General features: G+C 36.6%; 1 protein-coding gene across 1 annotated transcript in view; it reads left to right on the top strand.

The window, feature by feature from the left end:
* Positions 1-21,148, top strand: part of GSTCD (glutathione S-transferase C-terminal domain containing) — a 135,027-nt gene that overhangs the window by 107,955 nt on the left and 5,924 nt on the right. Inside the window, exons 7-10 of the mRNA XM_047798527.1 lie at positions 144-188; positions 2,459-2,587; positions 17,836-17,969; positions 19,897-19,927. Of these exons, the coding sequence (XP_047654483.1) occupies positions 144-188; positions 2,459-2,587; positions 17,836-17,969; positions 19,897-19,927 (339 nt within the window). The remainder of the gene's footprint in view (positions 1-143; positions 189-2,458; positions 2,588-17,835; positions 17,970-19,896; positions 19,928-21,148) is intronic.

Here is a 21,148-nt window from a genome sequence, read left to right as displayed (position 1 = left end):
TTTCTGTCCTTTCCAAGACTGTGTGGCTTTACTACATTTCATTCAAGGTCATGTTTTTATTTGGCAAGATTGTTGTCTCAGAATAAACAAAAGCCTTAGTGACCAAAGTTATCTTGTTTTTTTTTTTTTTTTGCCTTTTTCAGGGTCATGTTGGGATTGTCCTTGCTCACATGCTGCCATCGTGCCAGGTAAAGTCTAATAGATGAAACTTCAGAAAACTACAAATTCAGTTAGCTGAGTCTGGCTTATCACCCCTCTTTAAGTTTATAATCATTCACCCAAGTAAATAAGTGGCACAGGCATTTTATTTTTCTTTGAACTAAACTTATAAGTTTCATCATCTTAGGGGGAAAAGGTAAACAGGACCACAGTAGGGCTTTTATTTTTTATAAAAGGGTTATATTTAAAAAATTTTTTTAAAGAGATAATTATTTCACTGTTAATTAATGATGAAACTAGTTTAATCATCAACATAATTTTATTGGAAATACTGGCTTCTGAAACTTGTTAGGCATGTTTGGTAGCTTGATTTTTATTCATTGTATCAGCAACAACAACATTTTTTAAGAAAAAGATAAACTCCAAATCTACCCCATTGATTCATCAAATGCTTTTCTCTCCATGTTCTCCTTAAGCCTTCATTTATGAGGACCATTATTGTTAAAGATTCTAAAAATACAAATTTCATTCACCTGTTTTCACTCAATATATCATAAATGTTTTTCCCTATTGCAAATAGTTTTAAACACCATCATTAAAATATCACTGAAATGTGATTTCACATGTGTGTGTGTATGTGTATATATATATATATATATATATACACACATACATTTTTATTTAAGGGCCACAGGTGTGGCATGTGCAAGTTCGCAGGCTAGGGGTCGAATCAGAGCTGTAGCTGCCAGCCTATGCGACTACCACAACCACAGCAACACCAGATCTGAGCTGCATCTGCAGCCTACACCATAGCTCGCGGCAATGACAGATCCTTAACCCACCAAGGAGGGCTAGGAATTGAACCTGCATCCTAATGGATACTAGTTGGGTTCCTTTCCACTGAGCCACAACAGAAACTCCTTTTTTTTTTCTATAATATGTTTTTTAGTAAATGGACCATAATTTATACATTCATTGCCACCATTTGTTAGAAGTTTGTGCCATTTTTAGACTTCTGTCTAGAAGATGGAAGAGTTGAGAGGGTAGTATTCTTTATCTTAGAAAATAAAGAGCAAAATTAATAAGGAGTCCTGGGAGAAAAGGCAGATGTCTGTTTTATCACCAAGGAAGACAACAATTGCATGGTTGGAATGAGAGGAAGAATGCCCATAGAGTAGAATCCTGGAGATGCAGAGTCAAGGATACGGTGGTTTTTTCCCATCCCTGATAGATAGAGTTGTTGAAACCAGAAAAGGAAAGCCTTGGCTAGAAAAAAGCCTGGAAAACCTTTGACACCAAATATCCTCTGATAGGTTTTTATACAAAGGGATCCAGAATTTTTTCCATATAGGTAAAATAAGGACAAAATAAGGAGTAAACTAGGAATGGCAGTGATGAAAGTGATTTAAGTCTGCCCACTTTTTTCCATCCAAGCCAATGATAGTCTCCCGTCTTCCTTGGCCTTGATTATTATTAGAAATTCCTAACTGGTTGCTCCCCTTTCTGCCTCACCCCCACCGATCCATACGATACATCGCGGAAACTGGACCTTCTTTTTTAAAAAAATTTTTTTTTATTGAAGCATAGTTGATTTACAGTGTTGTGTTGATTTCTGTTTTACAGCATTGTGATTCATTTATACATTTTTTTTCATATTTTTTTCCATTGTGGTTTATTATAGGATATTGAATATATTTCCCCATGCTATACAGCAGGACCTTGGTATTTATTGAACCTTCTTTTATCACACATGATCTGGCTCCTGTCACCTTTCCAGCCTGATTTCTACCCTCCACTCCTGTCTCCCTATCTCCACCATCATGATCACACACTGTGCCTCAGCTGTACCATTTTCTTAGTTCTTCAAACCCACCATATCTTGCTCACCTTGAGCCTTTATACGTGTTTCTCTCTACCTGAACCACTCCTTCATTTCCCTAGCCAATTTCTATTCATTTTTAAGGCCTCAGTTAATATGTTACTCCTTCATATTAGATGACTAATACCTCCCTTAGTCATCAAGTCTGAGTGCTCTGATAACACATTATGTCTTTCATTTAAACACTTATCACTCACTGTATTAAAATCACCTATTTTCCTTAAGTCACAAAATCTATAAACTTCAGGAGTTCAAAGACATTGTTCATTTTTTGTACTGTTATCTGGCGTGCTTCCTGGCACAGGACAAGGATCACTATGTGATCTACATTATTAAAGGTATTAAATGTAGTAAGAATAGTTTGCCCTAATGACTGAATTATGTTACTGAATATATTATTGTTTCCTGGGTGAAATCTAGGTTATATTAATAGAAAACAAGGAATTATCTCTAATTCGCGCTAAGAAGAGAAGTGATGAACTAGGTTTAAGCAACATTTGGTTCATTCAAGCAAATATGGAGTATTTTACAGGGATCTTTAATATTGGGGTAAGTAATCAAGCATTTCAATTTCTTTAAATAACTAAATAAGAAAAATGATATGCCTGAAAGAAGATGCTTTTATTTTCTTTGCTAAATAAGAAATTTACAACCTTTGTACTATATATGAAGTGTAGCGTATTATTGAATATTACTTCATTCACAGCACTTCATCATTACATGGTAGAGATAATATTTGTTCCTCTACAAGACAAGAACTTAATTTTCTTCACTGCAGCATCCCCAGTACCTAAAAAAAAAATTTGACACATAGCAAGTACTAAAAATAGTTATTGATTGAATGAATTCTAATGAAGATGACTTCCCTTGGTTTCTTCTACATTTTTAGAAAATAATGGGGAGTTCCCGTCGTGGCGCAGTGGTTAACGAATCCGATTAGAAACCATGAGGTTGCGGGTTCGGTCCCTGGCCTTGCTCAGTGGGTTAATGATCCGGCGTTGCCGTGGAGCTGTGGTGTGGGTTGCAGACGCGGCTCGGATCCCGCGTTGCTGTGGCTCTGGCATAGGCTGGCAGCTACAGCTCCAATTAGACCCCTAGCCTGGGAACCTCCATGTGCCGAAGCAGTGGCCCAAGAAATAGCAAAAAAAAAAAAAGAAAAGAAAATAATGAAAGAAAAGAAAAACAGATTATGTAATAGAAAAAACATAGCTTCTTAATAACTTGCAAATACTTGAGTTGCTTTTAGATAATACTTTATTTAGCAAGGTTATCTACATGTTTTTTTAGCTTCTCCAGTAGATAGAAAGTATATTGGTGATGTTTCTGAAACATTTAGATCAAATTGTTATGGTTTGATAATATGAAAAAGGCCTAGGATAATGTGATTCTGCCAGCTCATTTAAACCCAGGGTTGTATGCTCTGATGGAATTTGAGTTTCACTAAGATGTGAGCATTGCTGCTGTTCTTACATTTGTTTTATTTTATTTTTCTTATTTTTATAGGAATAATTCTGTAAAATTTTATAGGAATAATTCTAAGTGCTTAATTTAGAAAAAATACATAGTAATATAAAGAAGAATCACCAGCAGTTCTACTAGTGAGAGATAAATACTGTCAAAACCCTTTGGCCCTCATATATTATGCACACAAACAAATGCATATTTATACGTAGTTAACATTATTGAGACCATGCTACATTGATCCTTCTTTACCTGAAATTATCATACTTTCCCTACTCGTTAATCTTATTTCTTTGTTGTCAGTATTATTATATAATTATTACTACCACATATACCTTATGCACCATTTAAGACTTTTGATACCTTTGCCTAATCACTTTCCAGAAAAGGTGTCCTAATTTGCATTTAACTGTATATGTTCACATAACATAAGTACAATGGGCTTTGTCTAGTTAAATTCTTGTTCGATTTCAGAAGCTCAGACCTGTTGTAGTGCTTATGGTTTTTGTCCAATGGAGTACACTTCTTCAATATCAGTTAGTACAAATTTGTGGGATTTGTTGTTCTTTTTACAGCATAAAAGTATGTAATTTTGTAGACATATATAGATTGTATTTGTAGACATATATAGATTGTATTTGTAGACATATATAGATTGATTATCTCAAGCAAAGCTTATAGAAAAAGAAGCGAACTATTAAGAAAACTGTTAATAAGGATATTTGGAAAAATAAAACATCTGATATAGCAAATTCAAATTAAATATATATTCATATGCAGCTTAAATTTTATATAAATGTTGAGGTAAAGGATAGAGCTTCTCCCATGAACCAAGACATTAAACCGATGCTTATGTTACCAGTACACCAGGCAGAATATATAAGGTAGCAAAATATTGCTGCCTATTTACTCACCTCTGAAATCACAGAATCGCCAGCCTATACATCTCTTTACCTTTTTGTGGTTTATAGGTGCTAAATCATTCTGGCATATTCTCGTAACTTTCAAGGTCATATAATTCACTAATACCAGCTAACAATGTATATGTCTTTTGGGAAGTGATATTTTCTCTACATTTCACAGTAATATATCCATAATGGTTTTTTTTTTCTTTCATAATTACCTTTGCAAAGATATATGGCAAATCAATTAAAATTAACTTGGAGGATTAAACCAAAATTAGATTTATTCTCAAGAATATAATTTGCCTAGGAGGATAATTGAAGTATTGTCACTAGATAAATCAAACTAAATGTACCAGTGGCTCTAACTCTTGTATTAAATAGATTCCCATGAAAATATCGTAGTTAGGGAGGAAATCAGAATAACCAATTATTGGAAATGCATTAAAACACCATTAATTCTCGATTTCATGGTATTTCAAATAAGGGTTTAGTTGGCATTTGTATTTGCTTAGTAAATGCCTTTCTCTTTTATTATTTTTCTTTAGATTCAAAAATTAATGATATAAACAAAATTTTAAGGGGGGAATTTCAAAGTCTTCAAACCAAGTATCTTTAGGAACTTTAAACAAATAAATTATATATGTAAGAATTAAAATACTAATTATTAGTCTTATCTCCATTAAATATAACAACCTGTATCAGGCAAAAGTGAATAGCTTTACTAACTTTGTTAAACTAGTTTGATTTGAAATGATGGAAGAGAATAAATCTAATTATTTTCAGGTTTTCCATCACCCCCACAGGCTGTGCCTCCCCTAAGTACCAGAATCAATAATACTGTGTTTGTTCCAAAGAGCATTTTGTAGTTTCTGATTTACATTGCCCTTATTTGAGAATTATATTTCTTTAGAAATACAAGTACTAAATATACTCTTATAGAGATATTCAAAGTCTCTAGTACCAAAATGCAGTACAATTTGAAAGCAATGATATTCTTCTCTTGCTCTTAATATTTGCAAGGATTTTAAAAATATTATTACTCGCTGACAGCAAGGCTTCCATGAGGGGTTGCTTTTCATACAGGAGCTTTGAAATTTTTCATTTTACATTTATTTTTAATAAGTTGCTAATGACATGAAATGTTAATTGTAATGGTAAAGAGAGAAAATTATATAAACATAATAGTTAAGAGTATAGATTTTAACATTGAGTTTAATTTGTGCTAAAGTATCTGCTTGGCCCCTTACTAGTTATATGGCCTTGGGCAACTTATTTAAACTCATTAATCCTCAGTTCTTCCATCTATGAAATAGGCATAAAATATCTGGCTTCACATACATTGATACAATGTGTATGATTCACTTATTGAAAAAAACTATTGAGTAGAGAAGAGGAAGATTAAACTTAAATGCTTGGGAGAGGGAGTGTCAAGAGGGCTATCAGGAAGTAAGTCACTTTGCTCTCACAGAATGCCAGAAAATTTCAGGAATTCAGGACACCGAAAACCTCTGAGGAAGGGGATAAAACGGGGCTGGAATCATATTTAATTAAAAATTTAATGTAAAGACCCAGATTACCTCCACCATCTTGTGTGGACAAATAACTTTCCCCCGATGCCTGCAAGAGAACAGAAGTTTATGCTATGAGAAAAGTGTAACTGTGTCTCTCCAAGTCGAGGGAGAGGAGGGCAAGAATGATGTGACTCTGAAAATAGGAACCAAGTGTGCTTAATTCCAGAATTCCTTCAGAATCTAGAATCATCTCCTCAAAGAATCAGTACTGTCCCCAGAGAAAAGAACTACAAATACTATAGCTAGAATTTTTTTTTAAAAAAAGCCAGCTGTCCACCTGGTTACCCAATCACTAAGGAAGCCCACCTTTAAGCCTTTCATTCAGAACTTTGAATCATCAAATCATTGAATCATCATTTGAGTGATTCACTCTTTTATTTGAACTGACAAATGTGGAAAACTTCCGAAAGAGAAGCAGCCAAAGCAAACATGGCAAAGGGTCTTATTCAGAGAGAGATCAGAGAAGATACTGCATTAATGAAACAAGGATAGAATGGAAAAGAAAAAGAAGTGATTTATTAGAGGACAAGAACGTACTTCTTGGAACTAAAAATATGTTACTAAAGGAAAAAGCAAGTAGACTGTCTAAAAGATGAAGTATAGGACATCATCTGGAAAAACAGGACCAAAACACAAACAAACAAACAGACAGACAAACAAACATAGAGATAGGAACTGAAATATGCAGGTTTTTTTAAAATAAAGATTTAATCCATGAATCCAATACCTCAATAATAGGAGGACCAGGAAGAAAAAACAGATAAAATGGTGGAGAGGAAAATATCATAGAACTAATATGAGGAAATGTGTTAGTAATAAAGAATTATTTCTCTTGACTGAAAAAGCCCTCTTGAAAAATTACCTATTATGGTGCATTGTTGTGAGGGGGGAAAAAATGTTGTAATAAAATAAATTTCTAACAGTTCCAGAAAGAAAAAAACAGAGGTTACATACAGAAAATTCGAAATCAAAATGCCATCACACTTCTCCAGAGCAACATGGAAGGCTAGAAGCAGTGAAGCAGTGCCTTCAAAGTTCTGAAGGAAAGTTTCCAACCTAAGAGTTTATGCCTGACCAAATCAATCAATCATGTATGAAAGTTATAAAGAAAATGTCAAGGTCTCAAGAAAATGTACATCAGGCAACTATATAGAAGATATGCTTCACTAAAGCGAGAGTAAATTATAAAAAGGAATAGCTGCTATCCAATACAAGAGCTGCTGAAGAGAGTTCTTAGTGTGATGGCAAACCGAAGTTCTGGACCAGAGCTAGATGACAGGCCTATATTGAGTCTTATATTTTAGTGCAGTGTCAGAAGGCTCAAAAGCATTTGCTATGATCACCAAATTTTCTTTCAGAGTAGGAAGTGTGTACAGAACAGGGACTCTTTTTGTAATTACATGCCTTTTAGCTTATTTGAATTTTAAAGCCAATTACCCATAATATAATTGCATAAAAGTTTTTAAAGAGGGAGACATGAATGCATCATTGGGTTAGAGCAAATTTAGAAATCCTTCAGTTCAGTCTTCTCATTTTATGATAATACAGAAGTAGAGGCTCTACCTGGGGAAGAGGAACATAGCAATTTAATGTGAGAGCTGGAACTAGAATGCAGTCCATGACTTCCTGTTCACTCTCCATATCTCATGAAAGGAGTAAATGGGAACATAGAGAATTAGAACAATGTTTGGTGTCCAAGAGATTGAGTTTAAATCTTGTCTTCATCATTTGTGACCTTGGACCAGCCACTTGGCCTTTTGGTAAAATGAGGAATAACAACACCTATATGCATGGTTTGAATTAGGAAAAGGCTACTAAATATTAAATGAATCTTAAAAAATAAAACCTAGGGCAGGATACCTAGTAACGTTATAAATACATCTAGCACAAGCTTAGTTTGGGGCATATAAGGCATAGTCTTACTATCTTTCAAAATGTCATTAAAAATCAACATATACTCTTTACCAACATATATTCTCTTAAAATATGTATGTATCTTCACAAACATATGATCTCTTAGAGAAGAATCAGTTTGTCTAGAATCTTGCCTTGTTTTTTAGAAGCTGCCAGTTGAAAGATATTCTGAGTATAAGTGATGACTGATTTCTTTTATTTTCTACCATGTATAGCACAGATATGTAGATTGAGGTTTTTTGACTCCCCAGTTGTATTTCACTGGCTTACGTGATAGGATGAATGTTATACTTAGAACTTTTATAACCTTTAGATTAATAGAAGTAAGAACATGTAAAGGAAAAGCCCCTAATTTATAGTGCATGAATTCTGCAGCATTTATTTGTGTCAAAAATATTTACCTTTGCTTTGGAACATGCATTACCTTGACCAGTAGACAAGTTTATAGTTCAATTTTTATCTTTTATTAGAATCCACCCACAGTACATACAGAGAACCACAACTCTGAATTTTGGGTGCCAGTCAGTGAGACACTTGTTTGCTGTGTTGTCAACTAACCATCGACTAAATAGAGATGTTTTACACCCCCTGCACATTAGCCTTCATTAGATATTCATAGTTTGTTTTGATGCTCTTTCTACAGTTGTCAGGTCTATCCAGTATATATATTAATTATCTATCCTTTGTGTATTATATTCTGGGTCACATGCTTGAAATGTAATTAGAAATTAGATCTCATATCAGTTCTGTAGGTAGGAATGGTTTAAGAAGAAGAATTAGGAGATCCTGTTGTAGCTCAGTGGGTTAAGAACCCAACATAGCAACCATGAGGATGCAGATTCAATCCCTAGCCTTGCTCAGTGGGTTAAGGATCCAGCGTTACTTCAAGCTGTGGTGTAGGTCACAGATGCAGCTCAGATCCAGTGTTGCTGTGGCATAGGCCAGCAGCTGCAGCTCCCACTCAGCCCTGGCCCAGGAACTTATATGTGCTGAGGGTGTGGCTGTAAGAAGAAAAAGAAAGAAATTGGACATATTTTTCTCTTTGTCTCTTCCTTCTTTTGTCACTTCCTTTATGTGTAACCAACACATATTCCATTCCTTCTTCTCAAAAATCAGTGGTGAACGTAAGAGTGATACCCAGAAATTCTTCATTAAAAAAATGGACAGAGTTCCTACTGTAGCACAATTGGATTGGCAGTGTCTCTGGAGCCCTGGGCCGCAGGTTTGATGCCCAGCACAGTGGATTAAGGATCTGGCATTGCCACAGCTGTAGTATCATAGGTCACAACTGTGGCCTAGATCTGGTCCCTGGCCCAGGAACTCCATATCCCAAGAGGTAGTCGGAAAAAAAAAAATGGTTCACTTCCATATGCTGTGGGTGAAGCCCCCACCACCAGAAAAAGATGGTCTCTAAGGTTCCTTCCAGCTCCAAGTATGCTAGTCATTGGGGAAAGCAAGGCATGATGCAGTGGAAAGCCTGTGAGCTTTTGAAGTCAGCTCTGGATTCAGAGTTCATCTGGAATGCTTGTGGAGAAGTGACTTAGACATGTTAATGCAAGAATGGTGACAGCTATTAACTAAGTATTAAAGTTTTTTTAATAATGATTAAATCAAGAAAAATCTATGTAAAGATGTTGACATATAGCAGATACTGAATACATGCTAGTTCCCTATAGTGTTGTAATTCCAGAAGATGGTAGGACTAATGGGATGAGTAAAATGAGAGGGAATATGCAGTAGCCCCCTACCCCCCTCATCTGGAGTTTGCTTTCCTCAGTTTCAGTTACCTGTGGTCAACCATGGTCTGAAAATATTAAATGGAAAATTCCAACAAAAACAAAAGTCTGAAATTATGCACTCTTCTGCTCCAACCAGCCCAGGACATGAATCATCCCTGCTGTATACACTCTCCCCTGTCCCCCCAGGATAGGAACTAACATAGCACAGTTGATCCTTGACCACCATGGGTCTGAACTGCACAGGTCCACTTACACTTATTTTTTTCTGTAAACACACACTGTAGTACTACATGATCCTGTAGTAGGTTCAACTGTGGTGGATTCAGGACCACAGATAAGGAGGGCCATCTATAAAAAAATCAGATTTTCAGCTTCATGGGGTGCGGGTGGTCTGTGCTGCAACCTCTGCATTGATTAAGTATCAACTTATTTTTAGAGTTTAGTATTATCTGTGGTAAGGGGGGACTACTGTATTTGTATAGAGTAATTCTCTAGAATTAGAAGTGCAAAATTGTCTGAGTTGGGGTCCTTAATTTGTGGTGTCACCTAGAACAAATTACTTAATCTTTCTGAGCCTCAATTGCCTCATCTTAAAATAGTACCTACTTAAGATATATGTACACCCATGTTCATAGCACTATTTACAGTAGCTAAAGTGGAAGCAACCCAAATGTCCATGGATGAATGATTAGGTGAGCAAGATATGGCATATATATACCATTGTCCCTCAGTATCCATGGGGGACTGGTTCCAGGACCCCTCATACACAAAAATCCAAGGATGCTCAAGTCCCTTATAAAAAATTGTGTAGTATATGCATAAAACCTGCACACATTCTTTCACATACTTTAAATCATCTCTAGATTACTAATACCTAACAGAGTGTAAATGCTATGTAAATACTATGTAAATAGTTGCTGGTGCATGGCAAATTCAAGTTTTGCTTTTTGGAACTCTCTGGAATTTTAAAAAATATTTTCAATTCAAGTTAGTTGAATCTTCAGTTGTGGAACCTGCAGATATGGAGGGATGCATGTGTAAAATGGAATATTATTAAGCCTTTAAAAAGGTGAAAATCCTGTCAAATGCTACAACATGGGTGAGCCTTGAGAACATTACGTCAAGTGAAATAAGCCAGTTACAAAAAGACAAATACAAAGCATATGAAGTATCTAAAGTAGTCATATTCTTAGAAACAAAGTAGAATAGTGGTTACCAGGGGCTGCAGGGGAAGGAGAAAAGGGAAGTTGTTGTTCAATAGGTATAGAGTTTCAGTTTTGCAAGATGAAAGAATTCTAAAGGTCTGTTGCACATCAGTGTGAATATACTTACCACTACTGGGCTGTGCACTTAACATGGTTAAGATGGTGAATTTTATGTTCTCTTTTTTTTTAACCATAATAAAATGGATATATATATATATATGTATATATATATATACACACACATATATATATATACACACACACACATATATACACATACACTCACACACATACACAAACATATATATACACACCCATACACATAGTTTATGCTTCATAGGGTTGTTGTGTGTTAAAGTAAACATATGGAAAACACTTGGAATAAACACTTAGCTTTACTCAGCAATATTACATTTATATTATTATTATTATCAGTATCTCTCCCTGTTTTTTGAAATTGCCTTGTTGGAGTTCCTTCATAGCTCAGTGGTTAACAAACCCAACCAGGAACCATGAGGATGTGGGTTCCATCCCTGGCCTCGCTCAGTGGGTTGAGGATCTGGCATTGCTGTAAGCTGTGGTGTAGGTGGCAGATGTGTCTCGGATCTTGAGTTGCTGTGACTGTGGTTTAGGCTGGTGGCTACAGCTCCAATTGGACCCCTAGCCTGGGAACCTCCATATGCCATGGGTTCAGCACTAAAAAGCAACAACAAAGAAAGTGCCTTGTGCTCTTTGTCTCTATGCTTGTTACTCCTTTGCTTGTCAAACTCCTTTCTATCCTACAAGACCCTCTGCAAACACCACTTCCACCAGGATACCATTCCTGATTTTTCCTCATCTGAATATCCTTCTCCTTCCTTTGATCTTTTAAATGTATTTTTTAAATGGCACTTGGAGTTCCCTTAGTGGCACAGTGGTTAACAAACCCTAGTAGTAACTATGAGGTTGCGTGTTTGATCCCTGGCCTCGCTCAGTGGGTTAAAGATCTGGCGTTGCTGTGATCTGTGGTCTAGGTCGCAGATGTGGCTCAGATCCCATGTTGCTGCGGCTCTGGCATAGGCCAGCAACTATAGCTCCAATTGGACCCCTAGCCTGGGAACCTCCATATGCCGAGGGAGCAGCCCTAAAAAGACAAAAGACAAAAATGAATAAATAAATAAATTAATTAAATAAATGGCACTTAACACATTCTGTCTTGTATTATACAGATTTGTGTACTGCATGAATGCCATTGGTGTATAGTGTCTTACTTTTCTTTATATCCTCTGTAAGTCACACATGTTCACATATGAAATAAACAGAACTTTGTGAGTTGCTTGAACCTATACAGTTCCCACATTGAGTTAATTAATGTATTACATAGTTTAGATTCCACTGTTACTGTTGATAGAAGAATCATATTTTTGATCTTTGAATTGCAAGCCGCTACTATAATACTGCTTTATAGGAAATGCCCAGTGATCACTGAATGAATGAATGAATCCATGATTTGTGCAGTTTCTAGGACTATTACTAATTATAGACTTTAGTGATCAGTAAGAAAGAATAACAAATTCCTCATCAAAATCATTCAATTTTGTGTTGCTGCAGAAGCTCCCCACGCCATTTCTCAATTTTTTTAGTATATTTATTTTACTAAGGGTTGAAATAAGATACAAAAATGGAAATGGTTCATATGAATCTTAAGGCTTTTTTTTCAATTACTCGGTGAATTTTATTACATTTATAGTTGTTCAATGATCATCCTGACCTGATTTTATAGCATTTCCATCCCAAACCCCCAGGCCCTCCCCCCACCCTCCAACCTGTCTCCTTTGGAAACCATAAATTTTTCAGTCTGTGAGTCAGTATCTGTTCTGCAAAGAAGTTCATTGTGTCCTTTTTTTTAGACTCCACATGTAAGTGATAGCATATGATGTTGGTGTCTCACTGTCTAACTTCACTTGGCATGATAATTTCTAGGTGCATCCATGTTGCTGCCAATGCTGTTCTTTCCTTTTAATGGCTGAGTAATATTCTATTGTGTATATGTACCACATCTTCTTTATCCACCCCTCTGTCGATGGACATTTAGGTTAAAATCTAAAATGCAGGTTTTCATCTGCATTTGTTTTCTATTTCTACTGTAACAAATTACCACAAACTTGGCAGCTTAAAATAACACATATTATCTCACAAATCCAGGTGGGCTCAAGTAATTTCTCTGCACCAGGTGTCATTAGATCAAAATCAGCTCTTTTCTGAAATCTCTGAGGGAGTGGCCCCAAGAACATTCAGGGTATTGGTAGAATTCAGCTTCATGCAGTTAGAGGACTAAGGTTCCTGTTCCCTTGTTCTCAGTTTCTGCTGTCACTCCACCCCCTGGTTCATGGCCTCCTTCATCTTGAAAGCCAGCAGTGGTGGGACAAGTCCTCTTCCTCAACTTTCCTTCTGTTTCATCTCTTATGTTTCCTGCCTGAGAAAGTTCTCTACTTTTAAATCCTCACGTGATTAGTTTGAGCTTACCCATGTAATCCAAAGTAACCTTGTTATATTGAGGTCCTTAATTACATCTGCAAAAAATTTTTGCCATGTTGACACGTTCCAGGGATTAGGATGTGGACATCTTTAGATCATTCTGCCTACCACACCATCCCTGCCTCCTTTTTTTCCCCTGCAGTTTATTTGTTTACATAACCATGGCATTTGTCCTTCAGAGTTTCCCACAGTGTGGATTTTGCTGGTTGCATTCCCCCTGGTGTTGTTTCACATATTACCCTGTTCCCTATATTGCCTAGAGATTGGTAGTTGGATCTAGGTTGTGGAGGCATAATCAGATCCAGGTTTACTTCAGGGGTAAGACTACATCGTAAGTGGTGGTGTGTTCTATCAGCAGACACTTCTCTGGGCGTCTCTTGCGTAATGTGAGCAGCATTCATGATCATTGCCCTAACTCATTTTTTTCCATAAGGATTGCAAATTGGTGGCATTCTTCTAGCTTAATTCTGCCTTCATCTACTTTCCCTTATCAATTATTTGATTACACTGAAGTACAGTTCACATAGGAAAAGCAGAGGAAATGTGATTCTTTTTCTATATTTTCCAGTTTTCAAAGTGAATTGGTTAACTGCCAAAAGTGACCAATTGAGCTTTTTTTAAGTATAATTATTATTGACTCATCAGTTTAATATTTGAAATACTTGAATCCACTGGTGTTACAGTTCTCATTGATTTGCTCAAATACTCCATCCTTATACAGTGGGAGCTACTTGGGTTGGCTCCTGAGTCTTCTTGACAAGGCTTCAATAGTGTTTGATACATCCATGCTTTCAGTATGACAGGATGGCTGTATGTTTCCGGCTTCAGGTCTGACTGACATCAGCAATGTCTCCATGGAGCACTAACTGCTTTTAAAAGCAATGCTATTCTTTACAACAGTCTAGGTACTAGGGACGATCTTTGCTACTGGTTTGGTCTTTGTTTCTAGGCTTTTCAGTGGTCTGAGCTAGACAATACCTTTTTTTATTTTTTAAACAAAATATTTATGGGTTCATATGGATACTTCCAACTTAAATTCAGCACTATGGGATTTTATCTTAACCTTACTTATCTATCTCTTATCTTTCTCCTATGCTAAAAAAAAAAAGTTTCCTTTTTGTTTTATCACATGATGTACACATTAGAGTGTACATCATTAGAGTACACTAGAGTCCTAAGACAAAACAGCCACCAATGATGATTACTGAAAATAGTGGGAGAATTTTTAAATATGATTTTTCATTCAATAACATCTTCCATAACCACATATCGAGAGATTCCTCTTTCCTTTTTAGAGCTGCAGAGTACTGTCATGTTTATTGTACCAGCTGCCTGTCAATGGGAAATTGACTTGTTTCCATTTTGCTGTTATTTCAAATATTGCTTCAATTAATAAATCTTTTCACATTTTTTCCATTGGGTCCCTTGGATGTATCTTTTTACAAGTGAGAGCACAAATTACACATAATTTTGCTAGATGTTTCTAAGTTCCTCCTCCAAAGTTTGTAGCATTTTTTATTCCCACCAGCAATGTATTCCAGTATCTGTTTCCCCACAGTCTGGCTAATAGACTGTTACCAAATTTTAGGATTTTTGCCACTCTGATAGGTAATAATTAGTCTCTCAAGATAATTTCAATACTTATTTCTCTTATTTTGAGCAATATTAAACAACTTTGGTTTAGGCTCTATTTGCGTATTATTTGTGAATTGTCCAATTCTCTTGCCCATTTTACTATGAGATTACTGGGCTTTTTCTTTATTTTTAGAAGCTTGTTATGTATTAAGAATATTAACCCTTTGTGCTGTGAATTGCAGATCTTTTCTCACTTTGTCATTTGTCTTTTTATATGCAGTTTTTGGATTTTCGCCATTTGGAAGGTGTTTTATTTTTGTTTTGTTTTGTTTTTTTATTTTGACACTTATTAACACTATCTCTGATTGCATGTGGACTTTCAGACATAGTCAGGAACTGATTTCCCACTCCCCTAGGTTTTAGAGAAATTTGCTTATGTCTTTTGTTTGTTAAATTGTTTTTGCATGCTAAATCTCTAATCCATTTGAAATTTACTATGTGTGTTGAGATGAAAGGATCTAATTTTATTTTGTTTTGTTTGATTTTATTTTATTTTATTTTATTTTTTTATTTATTTGCTTTTTGGGGCCGACTCGGGCATATGGAGGTTCCCAGGCTAGGGGTTGAATCAGAGCTACAGCTGCCGGCCTAATGCCACATCAACAGCAACTCGGGATCTGAGCCACATCTGCAACCTACACCATAGCTCATGGCAACGCCAAATCCTTAACCCACTGAACGAGGCCAGAGATCAAACCCACAACCTCATGGATCCTAGTTGGGTTCATTAACCACTGAGCCAGGAAGGGAACTCCTCTAGTTTTATTTCAATTTTTTTGCTTTTTAGTGCCGCACTTGCAACATTTGGAAGTTCCCAGGCTAGGGATCAAATCGGAACTACAGCTGCTGGCCTTCACCACAGCCACAGCAACATGGGATCCAAGACACATCTGCAGCCCACACCACAGCTCACGGCAACACTGGATCACTTAACCCACCAAGCAAGGCCAGGGATCAAACCCAAATCCCCATGAATATTACTCAGATTCGTTTCCATTGCACCACAACAGGAAGTCTCCTAATTTTACTTTTTATGTAGCTATCAGGTTAACCCAAGATTACTTATTAAAAATTCCATCTTTTCCTCAGTGGTTTCAAGTGCCACCATTTTTGTATGCCAAATTTTTGTATTCAAATGGTTCCATTGATTTATATCTCTGGTCATTATTTGCCTGTTATTTCTGACTTGCATTTGGTGATCATGGAAATTAGAAGTATATGATGCAATAAAATCTTTTAGACCTAATAAAATCCATCATGTAAATATTTCTTAGATTTTGTTGTTTTGTTTAAATGAGGAAATAAACTTAATCTTTTGCATGTAGCAAGGGGGAATATGAACCTAAGCAAACAGATATTTGTAGAAGTAAATTGTCTAAACTTTTCCTTAAGAGCCTTATTAAGAGGGTCTCAAGGAGAAGCAGCCTGATGTGATTGAAGCTTGGGGTCAGGCTCTGGGGTCAGAATCCTGCCCCTCAGGAGCTGCTTTGTTGTGAGCATATTCTTAATTTCCCCGAGCTTTAGTTTCCTCACTTTGTCTTTTTGTCCTTTTAGGACCACACCCGAGGCATATGGAGGTTCGCAGGCTAGGGGTCTAATCGGAGTTGTAGTTACTGGCCTACACCACAGCCATAGCAACGCCAGATCTGAGCCTCGTCTGTGCCCTACACCACAGCTCGTGGCAACACCGGATCCTCGACCTGCTGAGTGAGGCCAGGGATTGAATCCTAGTCGGATTCGTTTCCTCTGTGCCATGACGGGAATTCCAGTTTCCTCACTTCTAAGATGGAGGTAATAAAATCTTCCAGGGCTGTCGTGAGCGTAGAAAGATCTGTGTGCCATCACCCAGGATGGTTGCCAGCACATAAAGGGCATTAAGTGAGTGTTGGTTCTCCTCTCTCCCTCCAGGGGAAAATTCATCTGTTATTTTTACTATGAGGTTTTCTCTAGCTACTCATGAAAATAACAACTAGACTGATCTTTACCCTGAAAAGCTGATCAAATAAAAGGGGCAGGAGTTCCTGTTGTGACTCAGCAGGTTAAGAACCCAACATTGTGTCTTTGAGGATGTGGGTTTTATCCTCGGCCTCACTCAGTTGGGTAAGGACCTGGCATTGCCACGGGCTGCTACATAGGTTGCAGATGCAACTCAGATCCAGTATTGCTGTGGCTGTGGCATAAGCCCCTGCTGCAGCTCCAATTCGACCCTTACTCTTGGAGCTTTCCTATGAAAAGCTGTTACATAAATATGATTTATTAAGTTTTATACAACATTAGTTAGGGTATACTGAGACAGCATTTGAAAAAGTATTTTCAAATACATTTCTTTTAATCTTTGCAACAATATTGTGATGTGTCAGTGTTATTAACTATAGTTCATGGTTGAGGAGACTTTACCCAAAGAAGTAAAATTTCAAGTGGCCCAGCTTCACACAGCCAATTAGAGCTCTGGTCTAGAAATTCTGATTTCAATGTAGGATTCTTGCCACAAAGTTACAGCTGAACTAAATTCTCAATCAATACAAGCATTCGTTTAGACATGCACACATACTGAATTTTTCACATTTAACATCACATCACATTTTCCATTGAATGAATCCTATGCTTCATTTTCAGTGTTCCATTTGTAATCTTTCAACTCCTTGCTTAATTTTCTTAATTAATATGAATAGCTAATTAGGCCTTTGGTAGTTCCAAATGAGAACTATTTAAACTGCTAGAATGATATTCTGGTAACTTGAAACCTCTTAAGCAATAGTCCTCACAAAAAGGTGTTGTTTTTTAATAGCACAAAGCAGCACTGTTGATTTAAAAGAGAACTTAGTGCCAAGGTCTGGTTTTGTTTTCCAGGTGGCTTTGCATGCTTGTGGAGTGGCAACAGACATGGTGATTGAGCACTGCATCAAAACCCGGGCTTCCTTCGTCACGTGCCCTTGCTGTTACGGTTTCATTCAGAACACCTCCAAGTTTAAGTTTCCAAAAAGGTGAAATTGTGTGTTCTGCCAGAGGCACCAATATGGACATTAAATCAGTACACAAAACTCGTTTGATATAAAGTTGCATTGAGATTTCAGTTTTGAGCTCATTTCCTCTTTCCACAATGGCAACTATTGCTTATAAGCTGTATAAGGAAGAGAGGATTTCTCTATGTCTGCCCCTGATTTTTCTCCTGGATCCAGCTCTTGCCAAAATTTAGGAGCAAGTCCATCTAGAAATCAGCTGACTGGAGCTCAGCCCTTCCATGTGTACTTCCAGATAGAAATCATCACCCATGAGAGGGCGTAGAGTGTCATGGTTAAGTGCTTAGGGCCTGGAAAGTATTCAACCTGGGTGCAAAAATTGGTTCCTCATCCTTTTGTAAATTAGTTCTTCTCAGGTATTTACACTCTTTTTGCCTGTATTTTCTCATCTACAAAAGGGGGTTATAATACTAATCACCTCAAGGTTTTTATGAGAATTAAATGATGTATATGTAAAGAATCCGCTCAGAGGAAGAAGTGGCTCAGAGAAAGGACTTGATAAATGTGAGCTATTGCCAACTGCAGTAGTGTAGCCATAGTTGTTGTAAGTTCTTCCCATGGGGGGTGATGATTAATCTGCGAGCTCAACAGCCATTTTTACAGTCCTTCTTATCCCACATAGAAGAGGGAGACATTTTAATTCTTACCATTTTAAATTAACCTAGTCAAGGGCCATTCTTGCTGTTTATGACATTTCACTCAGATTCATAGTTACCAAGATTCCAACTGATCATTTTAATTATAGAGTAGATCAAACATGTCAGTTGTGGAAAATCTATCCTATAATGTGTCAAAAAGACTTCTTGATCATTTGCATTATTACTTTTCGGAAGCCTTAGGAATATCACTTAGAATTTATATTTAAAGGCTTCTAAGTAACTTAAAATGACAAAGTAAAAATAATAGCCTTCTTTTCCTTTCTTTCAGTATTTTCTTCTTTACTATAATTTGCAAGTAGTTGAGAGAAAACCAAAGTTACTCTGGAAAACCAAAAAGTAAAATATAATTTGGGGCTTATTCAATATTTGAAATTTTATTTCATTCTAAATCCATACAGATAAAATGTGTATTTTACAACCCATCAAGAAATGTGTAAGTTTAGCACTCTAAAGATGGTCAAGAATGCTAATTTGAGTTGTTAACCTGTAGTCTCACTTAGCTGATTTTAAAATCTCAAGTTAGTGTCTTGTCAACTTTTCCTTTTCTCTGTACATTTACTGAGATTTGCCCCCATTGTCGTTTGAGACCCACTCCCAGGTCACTATGCCTCTGCCCTAATCAGCTAGGGCCAGGTACCAGGCAACTGGGGACAGCCCCCTATGCTTCAGAACCTACTGAACAGTCCTAAGACTGCTCACCCTGCCTTGCCATTCCTTCCCATGGAATCCATAATAACAGCTCTAGCTTGTGTTTTATCCCATTATCTGTGCTTCCTGATCAACCCTGGTGCTTCCCCATGCAACCGTACTTGACAGGGCTTGCCCACTCTTCTTGGGAACTATGAATAACGAACTTTCTTCTCAGTGGCAGATCTGTCTTGATCAGTTGGCCTCATCCCAATTGAATAACAATAAAACTGACATTTTAAAATGCCTGAATCTTGTATGTACCCATGTGGGGAAGAGGAAAAAAAGTTGGTTGTGCTTCTCTAATTGTGTAAATAATCTTTGAAAGAAATTCTTTGAAACTAATTACATACTGATGGCATGTTTTTGTCTTTTTATAAAAATATTTCGAACTGGCATAGTTTTTAGTTCAGGATAGCATTATATACTCTCTAGATAAGATACAATAATATACAGAAAAATATAATTTAATTTCTTCAAGACTACTTCTACTCAATCTTTGGTATTTAAAATGATGAGTAATTCCTTTTTCTTTTCTATTTCAGTGAACAATTCAAGAAAACTTTATCATACAAGGTAACCTTAAAAGAATACCTTTTTTATTCCTTATGTTTTTTTTTCCTGTCAAATTTCTAATGGAGTATATAATCTATAGTTATACTTGAATTACTCATGAGTATCTAATATAGATTTTTTTTTTCTTTTTGGCAAATCAAGACTAATCTTCAAGCAGTGGACAAAATTTGTGAAGGGTCTGAGAGTTTACCCCACTCACAGTTTCATGCACAGATACTGGCAGAAGACAGGAAACTCCTGAGTCAGAGACAAAGACAGAATTGTTCACGGCAGTAGGAGTAGCCAGACTACCATCATTTTTACACTGACTCCCTGAGGCCCAATTCCCACAGGGCAGCACAGGGCCAGGTACCACCTCACACCCATCAGAAATAGCCATCATCAAAAGTGAATACATATATACAGTGAGTTACACTATAGACGAGGAAACCTCAGTTTAGGAAACCCAGATGTGTTAGGATATAATCTTTAAGTAAAAAAGCCTCCTCTTTTCTCCAGAGGGAGACACTCTATAGTTTTCAAGGCCGTTCACTATATAAGTGTCTTTGAAAAGACAATATGGAACAGAGGCAGATTTTTCTATAAAATCTAAGTAAATATTTTAGGCTTTGCCAGCTGCTTAAAAATCTCCCGCATGTTCTACACTGTCCTTTCATCGTTGTTGATTTACAGCCCTTTATAAATGTAAAAAACATTCTTAACTTTCAAGCCATACCAAAACAGATTATAGGCTAGATTTGACCCATGGGCCATAGTTTGCCAGCCCCTGGTCTAAAACAAAGACAGTGCCTTCCTCTGCTCATAAAACATGAGAAACACAAGAGACCCACAGTGAGTTGTCTTCCGACAGTACTCAGAACGTTTTTGAGTAACCAGTCAGAGCAAAACAGTTTGCAGCTTTCTGAACATCACTACTAACTAGTTAATCGATCAACAGTGTGATATAGTGCAGTCTAAGAAATAATAATAATAATATTTGACAGAAATCCATAAATAATCCCCTTAAAAGCTAATAAATTAGTTTGGACTCTTAGTTTGGTTGCTTCCACTTCTTGCACAGACTCACTAAAAATATAGAGTCACATTTCATATACCAGCCCATGCCTTCTAGGAATTTTACCTTCTTCCCTTTCCAACAGTGAAACTGTGAGTTATAGTAACCTAAAGATGTTCATTTCTGCCACCTCCACTGCCTGGCACCTGTATCTATCTCCTTCAAGT

This window comes from Phacochoerus africanus, chromosome 10 (assembly GCF_016906955.1).
Source record: "Phacochoerus africanus isolate WHEZ1 chromosome 10, ROS_Pafr_v1, whole genome shotgun sequence".
NCBI lineage: Eukaryota > Metazoa > Chordata > Mammalia > Artiodactyla > Suidae > Phacochoerus > Phacochoerus africanus.
This window is presented reverse-complemented; position numbering and strand designations above follow the sequence as displayed.